Source organism: Haliaeetus leucocephalus, unplaced genomic scaffold (genome assembly GCF_000737465.1).
Source record: "Haliaeetus leucocephalus isolate CR32 unplaced genomic scaffold, Haliaeetus_leucocephalus-4.0 Scaffold406, whole genome shotgun sequence".
Lineage (NCBI taxonomy): Eukaryota > Metazoa > Chordata > Aves > Accipitriformes > Accipitridae > Haliaeetus > Haliaeetus leucocephalus.
Window position 1 is genome coordinate 9,418,479 of NW_010972842.1, and position 17,957 is coordinate 9,436,435.

The 17,957-nt window shown below is 36.3% G+C and overlaps 1 protein-coding gene across 5 annotated transcripts in view; it reads left to right on the top strand.

Moving 5' to 3' along the window:
* The window catches only part of MON2 (MON2 homolog (S. cerevisiae)), a 76,259-nt gene that overhangs the window by 49,408 nt on the left and 8,894 nt on the right, over nucleotides 1-17,957 (top strand). For 2 of the 5 annotated variants that reach the window (XM_010574097.1, XM_010574101.1), the window contains 5 exons: nucleotides 7,569-7,629; nucleotides 8,945-9,068; nucleotides 9,891-10,098; nucleotides 10,920-11,002; nucleotides 12,890-16,284. In XM_010574097.1, the coding sequence (XP_010572399.1) occupies nucleotides 7,569-7,629; nucleotides 8,945-9,068; nucleotides 9,891-10,098; nucleotides 10,920-11,002; nucleotides 12,890-13,053 (640 nt within the window). In that variant the 3' untranslated portion in view covers nucleotides 13,054-16,284. Of the gene's footprint in view, nucleotides 1-7,568; nucleotides 7,630-8,944; nucleotides 9,069-9,890; nucleotides 10,099-10,919; nucleotides 11,003-12,889; nucleotides 16,285-17,957 lie in introns of those variants that run through there. The other 3 variants (XM_010574099.1, XM_010574100.1, XM_010574102.1) reach the window with 2 other exon arrangements.

A 17,957-nucleotide genomic window follows, 5' to 3' on the forward strand; every position in this document is an offset into this window, starting at 1 on the left:
TGCTTAGGAGTGGTATGGAATTTCCATCTTCTGTGAACATCTGTGGGTAAGCATCTTTTAGGAGTAGTTTAAGTATATCTAATAGTGTCTCACGTTAAAGGACAATGTGGAATATGAAAAATTTAATTCCCTGATTTTCTTTGTGTATGCTGATTTCAGTAACAGTCTTTCTTTTTAATGGAAAACAGTAGGGTTCTTCTGTACCTAACACTAATATGCTGTGTGTTTGTGTGTGTATAGTTTTCAAACACACAAAAATCAGCAACCAAACACAGCTGTATTTACTAATGATGAATAAGTAGCAGCTTGCCCAAAACAGACAAAATATAAATACCAATGAAACTTAATTTTAAAGACACATCTGTTAGTGAAAATGTTTTTAATAATGAAAGGGTTTGGAGTTTCATCAGTAGGGTTACATGGCAATTGAATGAAAAACCTTTCTTTTGTTTTTGCATTTACTTCAAAGAAATATTATTAGATAGGAGGACCTTAAAATAGAAAAGCTCATCAAGACTACATAAAAGACACTTTAATCTAAGTTTTTGTTTTGATGCTTCACTGTTTCTTTAATTGAAAATAATCTTTGCAGTATCTTGTCTGGCTTTGTTTTCAGCTGTGGTTAGTAGTCCTGCTGCCATTCTGAAAGAGGCAGTCCAGATCAGTTAACAACCCATAATCAATATCATTGTTTGGTTTACAAAATTAAAATGAAGGTTTTTCAGCTGATTGTAGAAGAATGTATGTTCACTTAGAAGTTACTTTGGGAATACATAGTACTATTTGCTCTAAATGAATTATTCCTAAATATCTGCAAAACAAATGAAACATATCCATTTTGCATGTTTTTAGCTGACCCAGGCTGGCACTGCTACAGTTTTTGGGTATTAACCATTCATAAATCCAAGGAAGATTATCACAGATCTTCAATGTAATTCAAGATAATCCACTGTCATCTGCATGACCTTTTTGGCCAAATATGTTGTCTGTTTTTCTTAATTTACAGTGACTGATTTATACTTTTCTTGAAAATTGTCCAGCCATAGAAATTCCATCTTAACATGTTGCTTACTAGAAACAATCACTGTTGTCGTTAATTCTAATAGGTTTTGCCAGCTGTCATACATGGGTGAATATTCTCTGGAGGTAAAGGAAAAATAGTACTTCTGTGAATATTTATGATGCCCTAAAACTTGTCTGAGTTCACTTAAGTCTGGTTTTGCCTCTTCAGAGACAAGAGTGTATTCTATATGTATAAAATGTGGTTTGGAGATCAGCATTTTCATCAGAATTAAAGATGTCTTTGGAAAAGTTATACGAAACTTTTCTGTTCTCTCACTTAGAAGCTTTAAGGTTCAAAAGAATTTAAAATATTAAAAATAGGCTGGTGGTTTATAGAACCATATGGCTACAGCAGGATAATTTGGCCTGTTAATTAATGGCCGTTACCATTACTCTTTCCCAGCTTGTTAGGAGTAGATGATTTTTGCTTATATGTTATGGCTATTGAACATCTGGTTTGGGGTTGGGTTTTTCTTTGCCCCCCCTAATGTCCACCTTTTTCTAAATAGCAGTGTGTCTTACCAAGTGCATGGTTCTCCTGCTTACAGTTAGAGCCCTATCCCTTGGTAGCTTTAGGATAGATAGCCTTTCTGTTCTGTCAGCCTGAGCCTTGCGGTCCTAGAAGAAGTTAAAGCTAAGAAGGGAGTACATCTGCCTCATGTCAGTAGTCAGGACGATTAGTAATAGCAGTCATTTCTCCTTTTCTTCATCCTCTTCCTCCTCCTCCCCCTCACAATGCTCCTGAAGCGTGCCTCTCTCGCTGTGATGCAAGGAGGGCTCTAGAGATAGCTGTGGAAGTTCCCCACGTTGAGGTAATTCTCTTCTGATTTCCTTTGGTTAAGTCCTTTGCACTTCTGTGCAAGATGCTGTGAAACTAGCCTTGGCAAGTAGGGCAACCTGTCCCTTTTGTGTTAAAATTTTCTAAACTGTGGCTTTTCATGGATTGCAATTGCAGTATAGTCAGTCTCTTACATTTGTAGTTGTTCTATTTCTAAGTAAATTGAATTCAGAATTTTCGAATTTACTGTGTTCTTTTGATTATTTTTTTCTTTGTTATAGTTCTGATAGAAAATACATGTTAATCATAGTGGTGTCTTATTCCAGAGTAATTTGGGAGAACCTATTCACTGTTTTGAAAGTAACAGCTAAAATTTATCGCTGAGTTGAGGTGCATGTCAACCTTCAGATTATAGAAGGCGGCAGTGGGAATGTGCTTTCCTTTCCAACTGTCCATGTTGGTCCTTTATTTTAGGCCAGCTAGGGGATAGAAAAACTGGTTTTCAGTGTGTTCACTGATTTATTTATATTAACAATGAGTTGTGTTTTTTAAAACTTTTGGTAATACATGGATTTTTGTCTGCATTGCCAAAATCAATTAACCAAGCCACAGATGAGAAGATGAGAGCACCCTGTGCTCTTAGATTAGTGACTTGTAAACTAGACTTGGTTTTAGTGACCCTGCTTGACCATAACTGTGGCTTACTGTGACTGCGAGCCAGTCACCCCTGGTGGCTTTCCAACTTGCAAATAGGCCATGCAGGACAGGGGGTTTATTAAGTCAGATGCAGAAGTGTACAAATCTGGCTACGCTGCTCAAGACCAGCATGGAGTGAAAATGTTCTGGAGCGCAAAGAATTTGGAACATGCAATTCAGAGACACCCCACGAGGCTATTGGTGAGACAGAGTAACAGCATTACTGCATTATCTGGATTTTTTACCATTATCCAACGTGTCATCCCTTGTGGCAGGAATACAGTTGGATGTATTCAGTTAGACCTGAATACAGTTAGAACTGAAAATTGACATTGACTTTCTTATGCTGGCATTCTGTAATTTTTTCTTAAGCTGTCTGCTTCAAGCAAACTGAAATGTTTTGTCACAAAGACACTTACTTTTCTTCCTTACTCCTGTATACCTTTTCATAATCCACACTTTCCACTATTTAATGTTCTACATGTTCCATGCTATCATCTGTCCAGGCTTCATGCAAGCTAGGTAAATATCTTCCTTTTGTACCTGCTCTTCAAACCTTTATTCTTCAAAGCTGACTGCTTAGAAGAATTTAGAACCACTGCTGGGGTGGTTCTAAATATGAAACATCTGCATCTCTGTAAAACTTGCTAATGTCTTTCTGCAGTCAGTCCTCCTAGCAACACTGCGTAACAGATTTGGTTAGTTTTTCCCTTTAGCTTTGTTCATTAAAATAGCCCAGTGCATACTGTCTCATTTTTGTATGCACATTCTCCAAGTCTCTACCTGGCTGAGCATAGAGTAGAAAGATAAAACTCTTTATATTTCACTGATGTTCTAAATTTTTAATCAACATTTTAAACTTTTTTATAGTCTAACTTACAATTCTTCTAATCATTGTGGTCCTAGAAATCTGCACGGGTAGATAGCCTAATATTGCTTCCACCAGTGAAACTGAGTTGGCATTGGTTAGGCAAGAGGTCACTGTGGTTAGAACCCTTAAATTAAAGCTCTGTGAATCTCTGTGTTTAAAATAGTGAACCTCCTCTGCATGGTCTTGCCTCTGTCTTTTAGGCAGAAACAGGATTTCAAGCCAGCTATGGGGCTGAATGAGAGGAGATGCTCATTGATGTTTAAAAAGTACAAAGCACAGCAGAAATGGTCTCTGCAGCTTTGTACATCAAGAAATTTCAAATATAGCCAAAAGAGCCCAGGTAAATGAAAAAGGAAAGTGTTACTGTCATAGAGAATTAACAATTTCCAACCAATAGGTTTCAGCTTTTTTTTTTTTTTTTTTTCTTTTTTGTTAAAGCAAGTTACAGCTCGGGAGGCTCAATAATCTTGATTTTTATTATGAATCAAAATGACATTTAAAAATTAATACATTTCATGTAACTTAGTTTACACAAAGTTGTCTTCTAGTAAGAGGCTGCTCTGTTTATTATTTCATATCATTCTTCTTTCCCAGAGGATTTCATGGAAGCATGTCAATACGTTGTATAAAATAAAATTCAACAAACGTGTGTGTATATATAATTTACTAGAGCAGAAGTTTGTGCTCACATGAGAGAATTAGATCAATACTCTCCAAAAAGATGCTTCAGAGCAGCGTGCTGCTGTGCACAGCAGGATTCTGGGTAGCTGTTAGCTCTTTGTTATGAGGCTCTAAAGCCCTCCCTAAACAGTGGGCAGTGGCTGGGAGCTCTGTACCTAGGACAGCCTGCACATAGCAACAGTCTGCATCGCACTGCCGCTTATCTTCCCTGGCTTTTGACCCTTCTGGTACAGTTTGGCTGTACTGCATCAGACCAGCAAAGCTTTTGGCCCCTAGATAGATGTTTCATATAGACACCTTACAAAAATCTATTTACTTGGGAGTAATGTGCTACATGAACAAGTATGTAGCATAATCTGTAGCATATATGGCAGATCAGATATGGATGACTGGACAGAAAGGTCTTAACACCTCTTTAAAGTAAACCTCAGCTCAGAAAGTCAGTCAGTCGTAAATTAGGAAGTGTTAGAATGAAAGCTTCCCATGTATTCAACATGACCTGCATTTGTATGCATCATAACAGTTTACTATTTAAACGTTTGGCATAGTTAACTTCTTTACGTGCTACCAAAGGTACTGACTGAAGAGCTACTTAATATTTTATTTTATTCTTTGTTTTCAATATGTAACTCCAAACTTCCTGACTGCTTAACACACAAACCAAGAATAAATATGGTATTTCGTATTTTCTTCTTTGGGGTTTTTGTAGTCATACATGTAACACTTGAGTGTTTCATGGACAGGGGTGAAGTTATCTACGTAAAATCCCTTTGAGGAAGGGAGATATATTTATTTTTCAAGCACGAACATTGGTACATACTGTCATAATTGTCAAAACTGAAAATTAGCTGTAGGTGTGCAGACTGAACTTTGGGTGTCTCATGCTAAGCACCCAGAAGATGGGGGGGAAAAAAGCCTATCTTGGAAAAAGCCTGTCTTATTTGGCTTGGTCAGCATCATACATGAGCACTGGGGAAAAAACCCCAACTGTTAGCTAAACTAACCAGATCTGAATGAGATTTAGAAGCCTCTAAAGTTCTTAAGCCTTTCATTAAAATTGGCAGTGGGTTGGAGAAGACAGGCCCAGATGAGTACCCTTATGAGACAAGGCTGGCACAGGTCCACAATCGTATATTTGGCAGCTGCCTTGCCAGTGAGCACGTGCTTAGCTCTGAACTACCCACCACATGTCTGTTGTTTCCTGGGGAGGAACATGGGGTGGAGGAAAAGCTGGGGGCTGGGGCGGGAGTTTGGGAATAAGCCAGAGGATGCCAGTCTGCTTGTCAGTACAATGCTGCACTGATTCCTCTGCTTACAGAACAGCTTGGTTCCTTGCTCAGTCCAGAGCTCTGTTTTCCTTGCATCTGCCTATTCCGCCATAAATTAGGCGGGGAATGTTGTGGCAGATTGAATCTATCATTTTCCTTCCTTCTCAGCAGTGACCATTCTGTGTACTTAATCAGATGGTTTCTCTGGAGGAAAAAAAAAGCATCGTCTAATTTAAGATGCATCATACACAACAGCAGCAAGCTGAAGTACCACAGGCAATCTTAATTCCAATATTTCTAACTATTCCTTTCAAGTGGTCAAATTTCCAAACTGTTCCTCAGCTGGAAGATGTTATGTAGTTATTTTAAAAAGACAAAAAGTAAAACTATGGGGAAAGGAGAGAATGCAATATATGAAATTATACGGACCTTTTATAGCGCCTTGTCTCTGATTTTTGTTGTTAATGCTACTAGTTATTCCATTAGCTCTAGTAACATGTTACCTTTAGTGCAAATCAGACACTATGGAGAAACTAAACCTGCAATCCAGTGAGTTTTGCAACTGTCTTTAAATTTCAGAGAGACATAGGCATGAGGATTCTGACTTCTGCTCTGTGTCAGAAAAATGAGAACAGCATAACTTAAGTCAGAACAGACATACATCTAGACCTGTCTGCTGTTTCTGCTGGATTAGTGGGATACCTAAGGAAAAGCGCAAGGTGACCATATAGTGATATTTTCATGATATGCTCCTTCAGCTTCCCGATTTACGTAGCTCAGAAAGTTCTTGTACCACAGGTTGTCATTGGCTCATAATTGATTTTTCTTCTAATAATTTTGCTAACTGTATGTTTAATCTGTGTAGATTTTAGCAGGCAATCCTATGATTATGGGATTATAAGCAAGGTATTTCAGAGTTTAACTATTGTGTGAAGTACCTTCTTTGATTCTGTGCCCCCCCTCAAAGAGCAGTAGAAGCAGATCTGTAGAGCAAAACAGTTCATGATAAGGAGCCATCGCCGGCAGAATGCTCACTTCGGGTGTTTTATTTTCAGAGTAGCTCTAGTCTGGCTTCTTGTCACGCAAGCATCTATGAGAGCTTGGAGTACGTTTTTTGGTTTAGTTTCATCGAAAATAACAGTTCTATGCACTCCAAGACCAGACATGAACCAAGGTTTATAAACGGGTATGTCTAAAAGTTTAACTCGAAAAGCCCATGTCTGATCCAAACTAAAACACTGACATAGGCACATCAGCTGAAGTACTTGATTGCTGTCTAAGTAGGAGGCCTTTACTCTTTCTGTCCTGCTGAGGAACTTGGCCCAATAACTTAGCAGAAGTATAATCCAGCAAAGGAAAGAAATTTGAATTTACTGAAAGAGTAGTCCAGTAAATACAAGGACGGACTCAATAAATGAGATAAAACTCCACCAGAGAAAACTGCATGGCATAAAACATCCAATCAAATGGTACAAGATTTCCAAATTTACAAGCAGGTAAGGTAGGATCTTATAAAGTTTTGAGTAAATTGGGTAATTTTCATGGTTGAATCACTTTGGACATTTCATCTGTAAATACATTTTTGTATACAATGGAAGAACTGCAGAAAGTTCTGAATATCTTCAGAATTACTGTTTGTAAAATGGGTTTGTCCCTTCATAAAAGTAATTAAGAATGAGAACAAATATATCATTCCAGTTATCAAGGAAAAAGACAAAGTAATGTCCCATTAATGAAAAACGTGTTTCACTTAAGAAAATGTAAAATTAAAATTAAGTTTTTTATAGATGTACTGCTGAAAATCAATATACAAGATATATCTTATCTTGCATAGTGAGAGAAAAAGTAAAATGTAATAAACTGTGATCCCCTGATGATACCTTCACAGACTCATCTGAACAGATACTGTAACTTTTGCACATGTAATACGAGAGATTACTTTGAGATGCATATTAAAAGTGGTGTTGGTGATGCAAGTCCTTAATCAGGTCCATCAGTTGTAACTCTTCAATTTGAGTGTTTTACTACTTTTTTCCTTTAAATCACTTTTATCATCATTATTTGTAAGATTTTATTCTAAAATGTTAATTATTACCATATAATAGTACCAACTTGATGCATGTAATAACTTTAAATGTAATGCATTTTTCTATATTTATCTCCTTACATGTGTTGTGAATTTAAAAGTATAACGTAGTATGTTCATTTTTAGTACACCTCCTGATAATCTCTCAATTCAAGAATTTCAGAAGAATGAGAGTATTGATGTTGAGGTAAGGAGACTAAAACAAATATACTGTCGAACAAAATGAGATAGTGACATTCACAGATTGCATTTGGTCCTGAAATAATTTGTTGAAAGGTTACCCATTCATTATTTTTTCTGTGATACTGTTTTCCTTTTTGAAAGCAAGACAGGAAATTCATAGGCTCAGTATTCGGCTGCTTTGGAGTTATGCAAAAAGTAGGAAGCGGCATGCCAAAAACTGCTTCTTGTCCACTCAAGTTCAAAACAGTGTGAAGTGGCTAAACCAGAATCTGTTTCTGCCTCTAACCCATTACCTGATTCTTCCTTATTATGTTATTGCCAGGCAATTACACAGGTAATTGTAAACCACAGAGGAAGCTGACAATTAAACCTAAAGTGAGTCCTTTCTGTGTTGAGGGGGAGCATTCAGTCAGCAATGACATTGTTGCACTCTAGATGTGTTCTCAATACTGAAAAGCTTGTGCCTAAATGAAGAAATGATGTCTTTTTGTGCAGTACAGAGACCGCTGTAATTGTAAAAGTGATCATGTTTGGTTGGATAAGGCCGAAAAAAATTAAGAGATGATGATAATTGGAATGAAGAGGGACTGGTCCCCTTTCACTCCAGGACAAAGGGATGTGGCAGGCTGGGGATGAGGGGTACAAAGGAGAAGAGTTGCAGAGAAGACATAGCAGTACCTGTGGGTTTGATTGCCTGTCATCTCTCCAGAGTGGCAGCTGGGACACAAAGATGTCTGGATGAAAAGCGGGAGTGGTTCTGTCTGCAGTGAGCAGAACTCTAATGCGCTAACTTATGGAGATCTAAACCCACTTTGTTCCTGAATGGGAGCATCAAGACCAAGGGCAGAAAGCATTTCACTTAATGTGCATTGCCTTAAGCTCGTTTAGATAATTAACTCACTTGTTCTGCTTTTCAGATGTCACACTGTAAGCATGTGCTATATATGTTAATGTCATAGTGATGATATTGTATCGGGTGGAGGGAGAGGGAGATTCCTAATCTTAGATCTTCTCTTTTCAAAACCATAAATTCGATTTGAAGAACATACTTCAAATGTCAGTGGAAATCTGAGTGATAACTGCTTCAGAAGCTTTGACAAAAGTGTGGCGGGGGGTGGGAGGGAGTTTATTATTTTGGGTTTAATGTTACATGCAAGACCACAATTCTGGACGTATCTGCACATTTTAAAAGCTAGCACTGGAAGATTTTGTGAAGTTTCATTAGGCATGTCTCTTGTTTAATGTTTCTGTCTTCTTCATACTACAATTACAACTTTGATATTCAGAAAACCAATATAAATACATTTAATTTCTTTTAGGTGGTGCAGCTTATCAGTACAGAGATACTGCCATATGCTAATTTTATTCCTAAGGAATTTGTTGGTCAAATAATGACTATGCTCAATAAAGGCTCAATACATTCTCAGTCATCCTCCTTTACAGGTATGGTACCTGAATGACAAAAGATATGGTGTTTAAATCTACTAGAAAGTATTGAAAGTGTTGAAAGTACTTATTCTGATAAAAACTTGAAGTTCCATGGCATGTATTCAGTATAGACTGTTTGATATCTGGCTTGTTTTCATGAACTCTATTTTATTTCATAGAACTTGTCGAGCATTCCTTGCAATTTTTAAAAAATTATTTCCTTACTTCTTGGTCAGTATCATATATAATATTGTACTTATGTTACTTCATACTTTTTACATAGTCTGTTTTGTATTGTGCCAGCTGAAATAGTTCTAACAATAATTTCAGGCAATTGTAAGACAGACATAATATCCTGTTCTTAAAAATGAAATTACCTTAACATAACTACATGGTGTACCTAACCAGATACCTTCTCTGCCTTTAAGAAAAAACATTTATAGTTTTTTGGGAAAGATAAAAAAAATGGACATAAGCCATTACAGAGAAAAATATTTGGATTGTACAGTACCAAATATTAGTACTTATGATGCAGAACTGGGGTTGCTGGGGCTTTTTAATTGATTTTGTATATTTTATTATTAAAGCAGTGTCAAGTAGGTGACGTGTAACTGAATGTGTTGCATATTTTATCTGTTATTTTTTGAACTATCGTGATTGTTGCACAGTCACCTTTTCTTAGAATGTATTCTTAATATTTTTCTTATCACTGTTAATATTTTTTAATACTAGAGGAACAATAACCGTTTTGCAAATTATAATAAACTGATTGAAATGCAACATTTACTGTATTGGCATGTACCCTGCACAATTAAATACGACATTTTACTTTGACAGAAGCCGAAATAGATATTCGAATGAGAGAGGAGTTTTCTAAGGTGTGTTTTGAAACATTGCTCCAGTTTTCATTCAGTAATAAAGTCACAACTCCTCAGGAAGGCTACATCTCTAGAATGGCACTTTCTGTGCTCTTGAAAAGGTCACAGGATGTATTGCATCGCTACATAGAAGATGAGAGATTGAGTGGCAAATGTCCTCTTCCACGGTAGGTACATTGTCTTTAGGAAATGAAAGGTATTACTAGTACTTTGAGAAGAAGGTTGCATTCACAATATCATTTAATGATTAAAAAAATAGTGTGTGGAGGGGGGTGAAATTTAAAGCCAGGGAAATGTTTGTGGGGAAGACATTTCAAAGAAAATGTTGATACTAATTTTTTTGTTGAAAAAGCTTTAAATAATAATGGTTGTATTCAGTCCCGTTACATAGACAATAGGAATATGACTTAGTAACTAACATTTTCAGTTATTGAAACAAGGTTTCTGATATCTATAACATAATATTTCTGAAATCTGGTTTCCTTTTATTCCCAGTAGAGCTATGTATAGTTTCTAAATTGAGAGGTGGAGTCACCTCAAAAATAAGATAAAATATCCAAACAGCAACATTGTGAATCATTACTCAAGTAATTGTTCTTGAAACAGAAAAATGGACCGAAGTACCAGGAAATTCTTTAAAATGGGAACTTATTTAAATTTCACTTAACTTTTGAAGGTTTTGATCACGAATGATGAAATTGATTATTTTTGTGTTACAGTTAATCATGTACATGAATATTTTCAGGTTGATATGTGTATGCTGTTACTGTTTCCAGTATCAAATTTAAAGCTATCTTAGCTGAGACAACGATGATGGTGGGAAAGTTAAAGACAAATGATAACCTTAATCTCTAAATATCCTTTTTTTGCTAGGCTTCATTGCAGCCGTTTCCATTACGTGGTTTATTAACGTTGTGTAAGCTTCACAGAAAACTTAACATTCTTGAGACAAAAATGAGTAGTTGACTGTGCATTTTTCCCTTTGTAGGCAACAAGTAACAGAAATCATCTTTGTTTTAAAAGCTGTCAGTACTCTCATAGATTCACTTAAAAAAACTCAACCTGAAAATGGTAAGTTATTGTTAAACAACATGGTTCTAAACAAGATAAGCTTATGTCTGCCACAAAGACATATTTATTCTTTCCTGCAGTAATTTTCACACAAATTTGAAATAAAAGTGTGATCTGTAAGATGCAGTATTTTGTAATTCTGTGTATATGTAGGTGGCAGGTAGACCAAAAAAAAAAACCCAACCCACAAAGTTTTTCCAGTATACCTAAAAGTATAAGGTCCTAAGATATGTTTAATAAAATAGAAAACTTCAATTTATGGTGTCTTTTATTAGATAGAGCTTGGTGTCTTCTAAAAATAAACAATAAAAAACCTTCTATAAAATGTTAATAGAGTTCTGAAATATATGTAGTCTTGCTAGATCTTTTTTTCTTCTCATGATACCTTTATAGGTTGCTGTGGATCACGTTCACATAGGTTCACTCTGCAATTAAAGGGGTGTACAAGTTAAACGCATGGGTAGGCTGTTAGATACTTAGTGCAGTCTTGCTTTCCCTCTCTTCCTGCTCTAGTACCTCCTGTCCCCTGCATTGAGAAAGATGTCTTAGCTCATTGATGCCCAAGTAAATGGTTGACAGATGTATATGAAGGGCTGAATTAAATGAAGACCTTAACTTCACGTATAATCGTGTGTCTTGTTCCTCCTGTAAGCTGCACCTACTGTATGCGTAAAGAGTTCCCACCAGAAAACTTAGTCAGGAGTCTTAGTTAAACCAGCTGTATTGGACTCTGAAACTGACTGAACTGCGTATACTTCCCTCTACCTCCCTGCTTTTGATGTTATGAGGAACAGAAGAGAACTTTTCAATCCTGAAACAAACAAAGAAACCAGCCTTTCCAGAAAAACACAGGCAGGTGGTTTCCTGAAAGAGGCAGTGCCTCACTTGCAGCATCACTTAGCAGCCAGATTTATGATAATGCTGTTTCCAAGGCTGATGGCAAAAGGCTGAGGGCAGAACTATGCCAGGACACATAAAGCCTTTTGGCGAACCCTGAAGGCAACTGCAGTGCTACTTTGGTGGGCCTTTCTGTTAGAGGGGTGGTAGCCAACTCAGCTGGACTGTTCGCCACACCCCTCTTCCTGCAGTGAGGGAAATTCTTCACCTGGTCCATATGTGGCAGTGATTGCCAAACCTCCTGCATGCTTCCTTATGAAGAGAACCACTGGACAAAGTAGAGAATCACTTTACTCCCACTTCTTCTAGCTTTTAATAATTTTATTTCTTTAAGAAAATTATTGATGTCTGAAATCAGTGGTTTGTTCTCTTTTGAAAACAGAGCTAAAACAGAGATAAGCAAGAAAGTGACATAATAAATAAGATTGATGCTGCAGTGTTTAATTTCACTTGTTGGACTAGCAAACTTTACCATGGATATTTTTGTGTCTTGGTCCAGTGTTTCTCCCTCTGCTTTCTATAGCTCTTGTAATCTGGAATGATTTGAAATTAATAGAAGGCCTCATTGCTGACAAGTTTCCAAAAGTGAAATGTGTGTCCAATTCAATTTTCCGTCAATAGCTTAGAAAAGTAGGCAGAAAATGTATGTGGACTGCGGATTTAATAAAAGTATTATCTTCAGTTTGTCAGTTCTTCATCCAGAAAACACAGTGAATGACTCATATGTAGAAACACAGGTGTGTGGCACCATTTTATGGATATCCCATCTGGCTTCCAGCTGCTGCTGCTACAAAAAAGGAGTATGGCTCTCCCGCTAAAATCCTACATCATATCTGAGAGCCCTGTACAGATGTCGTAGTGTCTGTATAGCACTAGGTACCTATGTTTAGGCACCCAAATGTGCCCTTATTTTTACAGGTATTGAAAAAAATCCGTTGTAAGAATTTGGACAGTAGTAAGTGATTCAGTCTGTTCTTTTCTTCGTTGCAGTTGATGCTAACACATGGGCACAAGTTATTGCCCTGTACCCGACTTTAGTAGAATGTATCACCTGCTCATCCTCGGAAGTGTGCTCTGCTTTGAAAGAGGCACTGGTTCCCTTTAAGGACTTCATGCACCCACCAGCATCCAAGGTACAGAATGGAGAGTCTTGACCCCATAAAACTTTTTTTTTAGTCTTGAAGGAAAAAAAGTATCCAAAAATGTTTGTTCCCGGGTGAAGTTTCTCTGAGGAAATCTCTTGTGACTAGTACTTTGGCAACCAGTGCTGACTGCCTTTTAACTGTACTAACAAGAGCTCAGTAATTCATGAATACAGGCTATATCTCAAAGGTTCCAGAGTGAGTAGCAGTGCAAACCTTTAATAAATTTAACTGAATAGTTGGAATCATTTATAATCTAATGTACTTGCTACAGTATCTTGAAGTGGTGATTGAAAAGTGGGCTTATGTACAGCTTGTTGTGTATGTGTTAATGATGTAATTAAAAATATTTCAATTCAGTCAGATTTATTAGGCTGGTGTTTTGCACCCTTTTTTTGAAGTACGAATTGTACTAAAATTTTATGCAAGATGGTACTGTAACATTCCATATATCTGTAACCAGCCTTTGTAAACAAAGGGAACTGATATACTTGTGTGTATAATAAATGGTACAGTTCTGTATAAAATAGTTGCATTTATTATTTAAATTCTTTTTAAAATATTGATAATGTTAAATGCTTGAAAATGTATTTATTATGAATAAGTTGTATGCTTGCCTTTTTACTTACAGTTTGCCTTCTAAATTGCCAGATATGCTCATTCATATCTGATCATGTTATTAGTTTTTGCTTAATTGAATGTATCTTCTCTGTGGCCATTGGACATCTAACAAAGGGTCATATGACAAAAGATTGCAGCAAGCAGTCAAGAGTCTGCTGATCTCAAACTTCAAAGTAGTTGACCTGAAATAAGTTTGAATATGCAGAAATCCACTGTAGCACTTCAGCACTACCATACCTCACTTCATAATATATTTGTTTCAAGATGTTTGTTCTACTCTATCCATTTTTGTAGTTGTAGCCTTGCTTTAAAAAAAAATACATATTTGAGGGTTGTTAGCCTTTTTTGACCTTCTTGGCAGGTATCACAGTCTTTGAATCATGACCCAAGAAAGGTGATTTCAAATATCTGAAATACCTGGCTGTAATATTTTGTTCAATAATCTTAAGTGCTTTGTTTTGTAATGTCTTTTCAACCCAAACAAATTGTTCTACTCTTTTAATTATAAACTGTGTCTGATATAAAATGATGAGAAGTGTATTTTTGAAGATAGCTACTCATTTAGAAGTGCAGTAAAAGTTGTCATTAAGTAAATGTGAATGTTTCACATAATACACAATCGAAGCAAAACACTTTTGATAGTATTGTTTTTAAAGTTTGTGACTTAGCACTTAAACTCTTATTTAATTAATTATTATTTCAATAATGTTTCACCTGTATTCACATATTTTTAACCTCTGATGTGAAAGCACAAAGGCCAAATGTAAAAAAAAAAAGGAGAGAGAGACAGGTGCCTTTCTATCGATTTCAGAATTTCAGAGCTTACCTTTAGGTTTTTGTTCCTTAAAGTCTTTTGTAGATATTAAAAGAGATTATCATGCATAAGAAATGGTATTATATCTGTTTGCTTTACACTTTCCTGGCTAAAGGGACATTGATCGGTATATGTGAACAGATGTAAAGGTTGTAGGAGCTTCAAGCTGAAGGTGTGATGAAGGGTTAGAAATACCCTGTGTGAATAATGTTATGCCAGCACGGCTTTGAACAGCTTGCTGTGACCAAAGTTGCATGGAACTTAATTGTCAAGCGTGGATAGTTTTTAGAGAACACATAGTTTACATTAAGGAAACAAATGCTTCTCATTAATAGAATTTATGTCAAAATGGCTCCTTAGGAGGAGCAGTTCCAGTATACTGCAGAACTGGGTCCCACATAGAGATAACAACATTATCCGTACTCTGAAAGTGAAAACCTGGCAACTGCTCTCCTAATTAGTGGAAGATAAGTCAAGCTCTATGAGGTCATTGAAGAAACAAAGGGTAGGACAGGAAAGATGGGCATTAATTTGTTTTAGAATGTATTATCTTAACCAGAATTTCTGGAAAGAGGTGTGCAGACCAAACTGAAGGTGAGTTTGTTTCCAGTTAGATTCTAATTGGTTTTTCGGTGATAACACAGATAAATTCTGTTCAATGAAGCAATTCTTCAGCTTTATCTGTTTTTTCAAAAGGAGGTTTATAAGTCTTTCCTAACTCCAGAACTTAGAAAATTTACCACCTATGGACATTCATCGTCAAAAGGTTTTGAAATAAAATACCAATGAGCTAACTTGCCTTCCTTTCCTCTTAATTACAAAATTAATAATATCTGTGCTATTTGAGGCATGTTTTGGACATGCAAGCTGAGGCTAACCATAATCAAACCGCTTTCTTGTATTTAGTGTAAATAGTTTGAGAACTAAAAACAAAGCTCCTTAGTTTAGAAAAGAAGTTTTTCATTGAGTAGTTTTGTCTGTGAATAAGAATTATTCCCTTTACTGTGCCTTCTTGTCCAGTGCTCCATTATTTCTTCCAACTTGGAAGTATCAGTTTCTTTTTTCTATTTGTACTTTTTGCTAAATTTTCTTAGGCCTTCTTTGATGCAAACAGCATTTTTTAATATTTAAATTTCACATTCTTACATGTTCTAACAAGGTAAGTCTTGTTCCTGAAGAAATTTAACTTGATGTTACCTATTGAGTAGACGCACATCCAAGTTGTTTTCAAGTCTGTAGGGTTGCTTAGTCATGAGAAGTAAAACGTGGACATTTTCAGGATTGTGTCTGCATTGTGTCACTGAAATCAGCTAGAAAAGGGGTACAGCTGACTGTATAGAAATATGTCAGCTGGAAGTTAGAGGAAGAGCATTAATTGCTTATTGAATGTAACCACAGTCTTCATCTTTTTTCTTCTTCTCCCCAACTTTAAAAAAGACATGGATTGGGAATCTAAAGAGAAAATATGAGTGTCTTACAGATTATTAGAAGGTTCATATCAAGATTTTTGATGGCTTGGGAAAACTTCTGTGTCTCAATGCCATGACCATTGCCTTAATGTACACAAGGATTTAAGACTACATAGTAACTCTGATTAAGAAAAAGAAACAGATGCTTCAAGCAGACAACTTCTTATAAAAAGTCTTATTCTTAGAAGTAACCTACAGTGGTTATTTGCTTATCATCAGTGATCCTTATTTAACTGGACATCCGTTTCGTTCCTTTTTACATGTGCCTGCTTTCCCACCTGTTTTATTGGTGAACTGTGGAACGTTACTGGACATTAAGCCCCATGAAATACATGGTCACTTGTAGTTATTTAAAAGAGCAAGTAGGAGTACATCTGTGCAACTTAAGCAGTTCATCTTATTCTGCAGATAGGGTTGGCTTTTTTTTTTTTTCACCCAGATTGAGTTGTTTCTTCATGCCAAACGGCAAATTTTCTTATAGCTGGCCTTTTGAACCCTTCAGGCAAGATGTTTTTAGTGAGGTTAATGCCTTTCTTTTCCTCAGCACGTGGCAAACATGAGTACTAGTCATCAATGTATTCTACAGAAATTCATTTAGAAGTTCAGGATACTACTGTTCTTGGGGGGGGAAAAAAAGCTTGTTTTCTCCTCATCTTTTTCTGTACGGCTCAGTTCTATGTCTTTCACTAGTTGTTCACCTCAAATATGCAGCTTGCTACTCATTTCCTATGTGGGCAGGCATCTTCTACAACCTTCAACTTGAATCCTCCTGAATAAGGTGAGGCTCTTTACATGAAAGAAGGAATTGCTGGGCACAGCTGCATTGTGAGTGGTGCACATTCTGACTGTAGGTACTGCCACATGCCTATAAGGCTGTACAGAGTGGAGTGTGTCAGAAAGATACAAGTAAGGCAGCCTAGGGTGCAGGTTTTGTTTAAACTGGGATCCAAACTAGTGCACAAACATGGCCTACATCTGTACATGTACATCATTTAATTTCCATCAGCAAAATATTAATGGATAGAATATTTGTATTCCCTGAGAAAAGCAAATTTTAAAAAAGTAGTTAGTTGAACTTCTGCATAGGTGAAAAGACTTTCCTCCTGAAACATTGGCTGATAATAACTTCCAGTAACTTTTTGTGCTTTAAAAATGTGGCAAATTTTAAGGTATTGTGCAGTGTCTACAGAAGCAGTAAGTTAGCTTAATTCACATTTCATTGTATTCAGTGGAGGTTCTACTGTTTGACTTCACAAGGGGAAAAAAAAATGATCAGTGCTGTCTCAAAAGACCACGGTCTACCATGTCTAATTCTTTGGAATTTCCTCAGTTGTATAGCCTCAGACTAGTATCTTAGAATATATTCCAAATTCTTGGAAGTTAATTTCAGGTTACATGATGACAACGCTAGGATATTCCAGCTGTGTCCTTACATATAGCAGTGAGTTCTGCTGTCATCCTCTTTTTTCTTTTCCTGTTTGGTTGGGTTTTGTTTTTTACTTCATGATAATGCAAGGAAAAAAAAGGGAATGATTTTATATTGGAGTTGAGACAAAAGCATTCTTCTATAGTACCTTTATATGCCACTGTACTCACAACATTCTTCTTTCAGTGTTTTTGAAGTTTTATTCATTCTGACAAAAGAATATAGATCTACATATATAGTTCACTTTATCTGCCCTGGGACTCATAATTTAGTTGAGACCTTGCTTATTGTAACAAAATGTGAACTAGCAACTCCAGTCGGGGTTCTTCTGTTTTCTTCTTCGCCCTAAAGAAATTGTAACATGCAATGTAGAATACTGTTTAGCCTTGTTCTTAATGTTGTTTATCTAGATGTAGCTATAAGGGAAGATCTACAGAAATTCTAGTTTGTTTTTCTTGAAAATACTATTTTGGAAATTTGCTATATGTGAAATAAACTGTATAGGAATAAATCAAGTAAAAGTATTAACAGTGTTTACAGTTTATAGTAATCTTCTACAATCATGTGGAATAAAAAGTAAATTCTT